The sequence below is a fragment of the Gaeumannomyces tritici genome (assembly GCF_000145635.1).
Source record: "Gaeumannomyces tritici R3-111a-1 unplaced genomic scaffold supercont2.4, whole genome shotgun sequence".
In the NCBI taxonomy this organism is placed as follows: Eukaryota; Fungi; Ascomycota; class Sordariomycetes; order Magnaporthales; family Magnaporthaceae; genus Gaeumannomyces; species Gaeumannomyces tritici.
The window spans coordinates 1,057,330-1,066,441 of record NW_008804548.1 but is presented as its reverse complement, the minus strand read 5'-3'; the positions used below and the strand labels follow the sequence as shown (position 1 = coordinate 1,066,441).

Below are 9,112 nucleotides of genomic sequence, written 5' to 3'. Positions count from 1 at the left end.
GAACCCGAGTCCCCCAAATAATGAAAAGAAGAAAGAGGCCTAGAGCCCAAAAGCCTCCTAGCCTAGTGTTGTGGCTAAGGGTAAAACGAGGCCAGCAACCCCTTGGCGAAAAGGGATTGAGGCAAAGAATCGACAAGAATACAGACATGTAACATCCCCCAAGCGCCCTCAATGCCACGCCTTAGCCAACGGGCTCCCGACCCTGGGCGCAAACTGCAGGCTCTTGCGCCTGGCAGCCATGAGCCGCTGGAGCACGCCCTCGTCCTTGTTGTTCGTCAACAGGCCAGCCCCCAACATCACGTTGTTGCCCGCCTGCTTTGGGGGCGGGCACGTCCGCATCAGGAGCTCCTCGCGGGTCATGCCGCCGGCGCCCATCGACAGCGGCGTCGACGGATCGCTCCCGCACGTGGACGACATGCCGTCGGGCGAGATGGCGGCGGCGTACCGAGCCACAGCCTCGGGGGCCGGCGTCTTGGGCACGGGCGTCAGCTGCCACTCCGACTCGTCGCCGTCGTCCCCCTCGCCGTAGACGCGCAGCTCGTTGTCCACCGGTGTGCGGACCCACAGGGAGCTGTCGCGGCGGTTGGTCGGCGTGGTGGGAGCCGACCGCGCGTCGCGGCTGCGGCTGCCGTTGATGTTGGAGAAGGCGTTGGGATCCATAGTCTTGCGCCGACGGCCGCCGCCACCACGGGGGGTTAGCGACGTGTCGATGCAGTAGGGTGCCTCTTCCAGCCACTCGTTCTCACGCTCGCAGCTGCAGACACGCCATGTTAGTTGCATGCACAGACAAAACACGGGATAGGAAAACAAGGCATCGACTTACTCAAGAACCCAGCTGACGCCCACGCACTGCACAACACCACCGCTCTCGCGGACCTTCTGGAGCGTCTGGTTGCTACCATCCTTGAAGACGACGTGGGTGATGCCGATCTTGGAAGCCGAGTCGGCCTCGTCCGGGATCCAATCCCACGACCTGAGGCATACAGCACCCATCTGCGTGAGCAGCTCCACAAAGATCTCGCTCGAATCGGCTCCCTCGCTTGTGCGCACGTCGACAAAGACGACGGCGCCCCGCAAAAGGGCCGGGTTGACATCACGCCTGGGGGTGCGGGCGGGCGTGCCCGTCGTTGACCAGCTGAACTCGGACCTGACGGGAGTGACAGGAGCCGAGGTCGTCTGGGGCGTTTGCTCCACCTCATCTTCTTCCTCGGCCTGGCAGTCCGCCTTGGTGGGCGAGTACGAGATAACAGTAGCGTTCCTGGTCAGGCCCTTGGTAGGACGCGGCCTGGTCGGCGTGGTGGCGGTCGGCAGTTTGGCAACGCTGTGCCTGCGGTTCTTCTTGGCCTCAGACAAGGCAGAGCGTGGTGTTGACTCATCCGCCGGCTTGAGTGGGATCTTGGACACGGTGTGGAAGGTGCGTGTGACAAAGCGCTGTGGCGTCACGGGCGGGACTCCAGGCGAGGCGTTGCCGTTCTGCTGCTGGTCCTGCATCATGAGGGCCGGGTCGATCGGGGTCTGATTCTCATCCCCATACTCTTGGCTCGCGTCCGATATAGAGTCGTCCATGCCAGCGTCGGCATAAAGCTTCTCTTCCAGCTGCGTGCGCTCCAGAAGAGACATCTCGTTGGCCTCGGCAGCGAGCTCGAAGTCCTCTTGGGTGATGGGCATGTCATCGAGCTCGGGCTCATCAACCTCCATATCCAACGGTTGTTCAACCTCAACCTGGGTGATGACGACCGACTCGTCGACTTGTAAGGCAGCACGAACCGACATTTCGTCGTCGAAGAAAGTCGGCTTTCCAGGTGAATCCTGGGCGCCACCGGCGAGGGTCTGCTCTACACAGATGGACGCCTCCTCCCGCGTCTCGATAGCAACAGCACCAACCAGAGCGGGCGACTCTGGCTGCAGCCCAATCTTGAGAGGGCTCGAGGCTCTCCAGCCATTGAGCTTCTCCGCCAGAGGGGTGAAGCCGAGACCACTAGATCCAGGCATTTTCTTGGTGACACTCTTGCTGGAGGACTGAACCCCAAGGCTCAGTCCGCGGCCCGCATGACGAGTTGAACGAGTTGAACGAGAAGGTGTCTCAACCGCTCGGGCCCGCCTTGATGCGGTAGCAGCTGGAGTTCCAAGCTCATCTTCGGACTCGGAATCGGCACCGGCGTAAGGATCGAGATCCTTCTGCCTCAGACCGAATGCTGGCCTAGTGGATGCATTCTCCTCCGAGGCCACCTGGACAGTTGGCTCATCCACCTCCATCGGCTCTCCCATCTCAAGGGGCTCGGTCTCCAAGGGCTCAGTCTCCTCGCACACTTGCTCCTGGGTGACCTCCACTTCTTCATGCGACGCGGCTTGCTCCGCATTCACCCTTGCCACGACGCCCATCACGGTGCCCTTCAGCGCAGGGTCGGCGTGGCGAGGAAGCACAGCAGAAAGGCGGCCAGGGAAATGTTGCCTGGTCGGTGATTCCAGGACGTGGACCGCTGCTGGTTGGAACTCGGCGTCAAGGCCGACAGGGGCAGTCAAGAGCACCGGCTCTGTAGCAGGTGATTGGAAGTCCACCTCGGCCAACCGCTCCTCCTCATTCTCTTTCTCCTCTTGGTCATTTTCCTCCACTATCTTGGCCTCAGCTGGGCGTTTGGGCTTTGCGGGCGCGAAGAGTCGCTTGGCAGGTGAGTTGAGCAGGGAGGCCTTCATCGGGGAACGAGAGACGTCGCCGAGCGAAGGCACGGCCTGCATTGTTTTCATGGGAGACTTTGGCCGTTTGGCCGGCGAGAAAAGCAGAGAGGTTTTGAGTGGTGATTTGGCATCCTGCGCGGCAGCGCTCTCGTCTTTGGGCAGGGCCAACAAGGGCGCTCCGACACCCCTGCGGGCTGGAGACTTGATAGTATCCTTGCAAGGTGATGCGGCTGGCCGACGGGCGGGGCTGCTCAGCAGGTTGGTGGCGGCGGTGATGGTGAGATCTGGGGGGTTGAGTGTGGGCTTCTCCTCACCGTCGGCGGTGGGTGCCAGGACCGGGGGCTCCAGTTCAGCACGAACAGTCGGGGCGGGCCTGACGGGGCTCTTCATGAGTGGCCTCTGAGAAGCTTCGTCGTCCCCAGCCAGCTCGTCGTCGGACTCATCGCCGCGATCCGCGCTCTTGGCGCGGGCCAGCTGCGTGATCCTCTTGGGGCCAAGCGGGGTCAGCGGCCTCTCCTCCTTCTGGGCGGCGGGGGCGGCCGTTGGCTTGGCACCGCCCCGAGTGGCACGGGCAGGAGCTGACGGAGCAGCAGCGGCCGCCCTGCGCAATGGCCGGGCGCGGAGGCCGGCGGTGGCGGGCTCTGTAACGACTGCGGCAGGGGCTGGAGCTGGTGTGGCCTTGACCCTCTTGGCCTTGGGAGCTGTGGGAGCAAGATTCTCTTTCTCGGGCTCTTCGAACTTGACCGATTTCTTGACCGTCGCCTTGGCTGCCGTGGAGGCGATGGTAGCGCGGGCTCTGGTAGCTGGTTTCAGTGCCGTGGTAGCCTCCTCTGGTTCGGTGGGTGGCTCTGTCTTCTTTGCTCTTGTTGTCCTGGTTGCACGCACGGGGGGTGCTGTCAACGGCTCCTCTTTTGCCGTGGCTATCTTCTTTGCCGGACGGCCTCTTGGTTTGGGAGCAGGTGCTGGCTCTGCGGCCTTTGTCTGGTCCGCCGCCTCCGCCTTCTTTGGCCTCCCTCGGACAGCCCGGGCGGCTGTCCTCAGCTTCACCGTATTCTGTGCGGACTCAACGCCACCGAGCTCGTCGTCGCCGTCGTCGTCGTCGGCATCGTCAGACCGAAGCCGCTTCCTGCTGATCGATGCGGCGGGAGCGGTCTTTTTCGCAGCGGCGGCGGCCGTGACAATTTTAGTGGCAGGTTTATCCGAGTCGGCCTTTGCCCGGCTCCGGGTGATGCGCTTCGGGGCGTCCATGGTGGGCGACGGGTTGGTGTGGTTGCTAGTGGTTAGTAGGCGCGTTTGTCGAGCTGTGACTTTGCGCTCTGCATTGGGTGAGCTGGGAAGCTAGGGATAAAAAGACGTATCGACGGAGGGCGTGAATCCAAACATGCAGGCCAAGTCCTTCCACATTGGTGTTTACGAGGTGGAACAAATTGTGGGGTGTGACTGGGGTCGCTTGGTGGTGGCCAGGCAACGACGCGTGCCCACACGCTGCGCGCCTGCTGGCAGCGAATCAATCAAATCACGAAAAGTCTAGACAGGCCGGCAGCCAATCCCAATGACGTAGCCCTGCAAACCGCGAGTTTACTTTTCCTACCAATTGCGTCTAGTCTGGCCAAAGTAAACACGGCCATCACCAATGGCATTGCCTGCCCACGAAGACAGCCATCCAGGCTCACAGGGTCATGCTCTGCATACAGGCACACAGGGCATGCTTTCACCGCTGGAGCACCACGATTCCCAAGACCGCTCATGCAATGAACCGGGGCTCACACGAGAATATGGATCACATATGTGTGAAAAAGTGCGGTGGTTGGCTGCACACCGTATATTGTGCTGTGTTGGCGGTGTTGATGCATGACAGCCGCGAATTCAACGCTCTCGATGCCAAATGGGACAGGAATAGTCCCAGTAGGTCTCAGAGATCTGGCCATAGCGAGGTCTGCATGTTTGATGGGGCCTTCGAATGCATGTTAGCCGGCCTATTGGAACGAGGTGATACTACTCCCGATCGGAGCAGCCTTGGGTGTAAGCGAAGGCGACGGTCACAATTCAGCCCTGCCATTTCACCAGGGTACACGTTGGTCCACCATGTCCCCGTCTAGTATGACTTTCACTTGTATTTTTCCAACTTGCTATCGCTTATGTGCATTTGCTTTCGGATTATCCAAATCGAAGACACAAGAAGCTGGCCATTGGATTGTGTGAGGGCGTTTGCCAAGTTAAAATCAACTAACCCTACCGTTTTTCCACCCGGGAGTTACTAGCGACGCCTTCAGACATATGCACTGTGGGGATGGGCGTTTTGGTACTCTACCTGAGGCCTCATTCCTGCAAGCCGCGATAGATATGCCGAAATTTCCTAGCGTCGAAGCCGGGATCTCTGACAGCTACTATGGCGCAGCATGGCGGACTGCCTTATGGCTGACAGCACACCCCACCCTGGGCAACGTCACAGGAGGCCAGTGCATGTGACATAGGCGGGCTAAATTAGGTGGTCGCGACACGGGTCTGAGGATTCCGGCAAGTCAATTGTGATGGTGATGATAAATTGTCGCGAAGAGACTGCCCAGGTGCAAAAATCGACCCAAGATGGGAATTTGCAGGCGGCCTTGATAACCAACTGGTCTAGTGTGTAAACACCATCAAGCACGTGCGGTCAAGGCGGGAGGCGTCGAACCCCTGCATGACATGGGCAAGCCTTCACAGGCCAAGGCGAGGCGCTGCAAGCCACAGGCCAGTTTGTGTGGGTCGATCGGGCTGCGAAGGGACGGGAAGGCAGGGTTGGGAACAGAAAGGGACCGGAAAACAGGGCGGCTTGAAACGCGCGGGCGGCTCTAGAAGCAGAAAAGACACCACGCCAACCGCTTGATGCTATCAATCTCGATAGCATATACGGCCAGCCAGCTGGCATCCAGGCTAAAACGAGGCCGACTTCCTCAGTGCTGGACCTGCATGGCATATTGATTCAAAACGGACGGAGACGGGAAGTCGGTCGCTGCCCCCAAAGACTGGTCATTTCTCTCGTCTGCTCCCGACCTTGGCACCGATCCATCACTGCTCGGCCGAAACCAATGGCAAACCTTGCTGCGCTTTAATCCCCACGCAGACAGCCTTTCCGGTGCTTCCCTCCCACCCTACGGGCATGCGGGCTAATTATAGTAAATATGGTCAGCAAGCTCGGGCTCGGGATGATGCCAACATGAACAACAGCCGGGCCTCAGTACGACAAGCCACTTGCGGAGCGTCGAAGCTGCCGGCTCACCAGCTTGGCCCACTGTGTTACGCGTCTGTTTTGGCTTCGCCTCCTGCCAGAGCCACCCGAGCCCCCCTCTCCATCTGACCTCAGCGCCAGGGAACAACCCGCTCGGCGGGCGGTTGGGGGTGGCTCGTCCAGCCGTTTAGACGTTTTTGTCGCGCCTTCATGTTGTGTATAACATCCTCATGTGCTGCCTCGACTCGGCTCTGTTCGCTTGTACGACCAGACAATGATGCAACCCGTTTGCGGTTTCTTGCTCTTTGGCGGTTGCTGTGTATAAGAATACCGCTGGCCGGGAAGCCCAGCGGCGCGGGCGCATCCATAATCTCCCGAAAATCTCGGTCCATCCATCTTATTTATTTTCTTCACGCCCTGCCTGTCGTTTTCTTCTATCCATGGATAGACGGCCACAGCATTTCAGCATTTCCATAATGCGCTTCCTCCTACTGGCAACCGTGGCCGCCGCCACGGCCATCCCGCCAACATCCCAGGCCACGGCCGAGCTGGCTGAGCGCGCGCTGCCCAACTCGCCCAGCGGAGGCTACGCGCCACAGGTCGTCGACTGCCCACAGAGCCGGCCCAAGATCAGGAGCGCCAGCTCGGGGCTGTCGCCCGAGGAGTCCAAGTGGTTAGAGCAGCGGCGCAAGGCCACCGTCAGGCCCATGACGGATTTCCTGAAACGCGCGGGCATCAAGGGCTTTGACGCGGATGCCTTCATGTCGCGGGCCGAGGCGGACGTGGCCAACCTGCCCAACGTGGCCATCGCCGTCAGCGGCGGTGGCTACCGCGCCCTGATGAACGGCGCGGGCTTCCTGGCGGCCGCCGACGACCGCACGCCCGGCAGCACGGCGCAGGGCAAGGGCAGCATCGGCGGCCTGCTCCAGTCGGCCACGTACCTCGCCGGCCTCTCGGGCGGCGGCTGGCTCGTGGGGTCCATGTTCACAAACAACTTCAGCTCGGTCCAGGAGCTGCGGTCCAACCAGCGCGTCTGGAAGTTCGACCGCTCCCTGCTCGAGGGGCCCGCGGCCGTCTCGGGCTCGGCCGTCTCGCGCGTCCTGGAGCCCTTCTCGTACTGGACCGACATACTCAACCAGGTCTCGGCCAAGCGCAGGGCCGGCTTCGACACGTCGCTGACCGACTATTGGGGCCGCGCGCTGGGGTACCAGCTCGTCGACGCCAAGGACGGCGGGCCGGCCTACACCTTCTCGTCCATCGCGCAGTCCGACTCGTTCAAGAGCGCGAGCACGCCGTTCCCCTTCATCGTGGCCGACGGCCGCGCCCCCGGCAGCCGTATCATCAACCTCAACTCGACCGTGTTCGAGTTCGGCCCCTTCGAGCTCGGCACCTGGGACCCGACGGCATACGGGTTCGCGCCGCTCGAGTACGTCGGCTCCAACTTCTCGGCCGGCGCCGTCCCCGAGGGAGGCAGCGACAACAAGTGCGTGCGCGGCTTCGACTCGGCCTCGTTCGTCATGGGCACCAGCTCCTCGCTTTTCAACCAGTTCCTGCTCCAGAACATCACGTCGGCCGGCTCGGGCATCCCGCAGATCGTGCTCGACGCGCTGCGCGGCGTGGCCGCGCAGGTCGACAGCCTCAACAACGACATCGCCTCGTACAAGCCCAACCCGTTCCTGGGCTACAACCCCCAGTCGGCCGGCGGGCTCGCCGCCTCGGCCGAGCTCTCGCTCGTCGACGGCGGCTCCGACGGCCAGAACATACCGCTGCAGCCCCTCATCCAGCCCGCGCGCAAGGTCGACGTCGTCTTCGCCGTCGACTCGTCGGCCGACACGAAATACAACTGGCCCGACGGCTTCGCCCTGCGCGCCACCTACGACCGCTCCCTCGGCCGCATCGCAAACGGCACCGCCTTCCCCGCCGTGCCCGACCAGGCCACCTTTTTGGCCCGCGGCCTCAACAACCGCCCGACCTTTTTTGGCTGCGATGTCGCCAACCTCACATCGTCGTCGTCGTCATCGCCGCGCCCCGGCCAGCCCGTCCCGCCCCCCCTCGTCGTCTACCTCCCCAACGCCCCCTACACGGCCATGCCCAACGTCTCCACCTTGTCGCCGTCGTACGCCCCGGCCCGCCGCGACGACATCATCGTGAACGGCTACAACATGGCCACCCAGGGCAACGGCACCCTCGACCGCGACTGGCCCGCCTGCGTCGCCTGCGCCGTCGTCCACCGCAGCCTCGTCCGCGCCTCCGCCGCCGTCCCGCCCCAGTGCGCCGACTGCTTCGCCAAGTACTGCTGGGACGGCAAGCTCGTCAGCGCCAGCGGTGGCGGCAAGAACAACAACGCGTCCACGAACCCGGACCTGTACGAGCCCGCCTTCAAGGTCTCGAACCAGACCACCGACAATGGCGATGAGAGCAAGTCTGCCGGCTTCGCGGCCCTGCGCGTGGTTGATAGGGGCCTCGTCGGCTCTTTGGTCGCGTTTGCTGTGCTGGCCGCAGTCGCGTAAATATCTGGATATGAAGCCCCCCCCCCCCCCTTTTTTTTTCTTGCTTTGTCATTTCGATATGTGTTTGGTAATGTTCTTGTTTTTTTGTGTCCTCTAATACCACCATTTGGTCCGGGATAGCGCTGTGCATATCTGGTTGAAACAGGAACGGCGCCGGCGTTGATATACTGATGACAGGGTTAAACGTGTACTTTTATCTTGTATTTATTCGGGGAACCAAGGAAGCATAGCCCCAGGGCTTTGCGGGATAGATCTTCCATTCTAAAATTCGATGCCATGTTCTTTTTCTCAGTCATTTCTAGTGACTGTGTACAGTTGATCCCACCGTCCGCATTTAGAGCTTGGCAGCTTCCCGGTAGGGCCCCAATTAGGTGTTTGGCGGAACGTCAGGCTTTTATTTGGCCGCCCTGTCCCCTGTCAACCATACCAGAAAGAAACCAAGCAAAGAATTAGCCGTCAAATAGAAAAACGCCACAGAGGTAGAGGCGGCAAGTAGAGACATTATCATGGCGTTCCCAACCCGAGCGTGCAACTGGCGCCAAGGTGGCAACAAAGAACAGATGCTTGACGTGAACTGTGCCATCATCATATTTAGGTACCATCCCATAATGCAAAAGAAGGTGCTCGCTTGGAGAGCTACCCAGTCCGTCCAGTAAACATCATAGCCCCTGAAAGCACCCCCCCCCNCCNCNCNCNCACAACAACAACACACACACAC

At 61.1% G+C, this 9,112-nt stretch overlaps 2 protein-coding genes across 2 annotated transcripts; one reads left to right on the top strand and one right to left on the bottom strand.

Annotated features, from left to right (window-relative positions):
• On the bottom strand, positions 1–3,982 carry GGTG_07780 (hypothetical protein). Its single transcript, XM_009225606.1, has 2 exons — positions 824–3,982; positions 1–754 (listed from the first exon to the last, which is right to left on the bottom strand). The coding sequence occupies exons 1-2, from the start codon at positions 3,922–3,924 to the stop codon at positions 169–171; spliced, it is 3,687 nt and encodes a 1,228-aa protein (XP_009223870.1). The 5' UTR covers positions 3,925–3,982; the 3' UTR covers positions 1–168.
• A 2,047-nt stretch (positions 3,983–6,029) lies between these two features.
• On the top strand, positions 6,030–8,756 carry GGTG_07779 (lysophospholipase Plb3). The gene has a single exon (XM_009225605.1). It carries the CDS (start codon positions 6,325–6,327, stop codon positions 8,392–8,394), a length of 2,070 nt encoding a protein of 689 aa, XP_009223869.1. The 5' UTR covers positions 6,030–6,324; the 3' UTR covers positions 8,395–8,756.
• The last annotated feature ends 356 nt before the right edge of the window (positions 8,757–9,112 follow it).

Bases quoted from the DNA above. Each gene is read 5' to 3' on its own strand.
- GGTG_07779 (XM_009225605.1), top strand. From the start codon at position 6,325: ATGGATAGACGGCCACAGCATTTCAGCATTTCCATAATGCGCTTCCTC.
- GGTG_07780 (XM_009225606.1), bottom strand. From the start codon at position 3,924: ATGGACGCCCCGAAGCGCATCACCCGGAGCCGGGCAAAGGCCGACTCG. The intron at 755-823 runs GTAAGTCGATGC...GCGTGTCTGCAG, and splicing joins GGCGTCAGCTGGGTTCTTGA to CTGCGAGCGTGAGAACGAGT.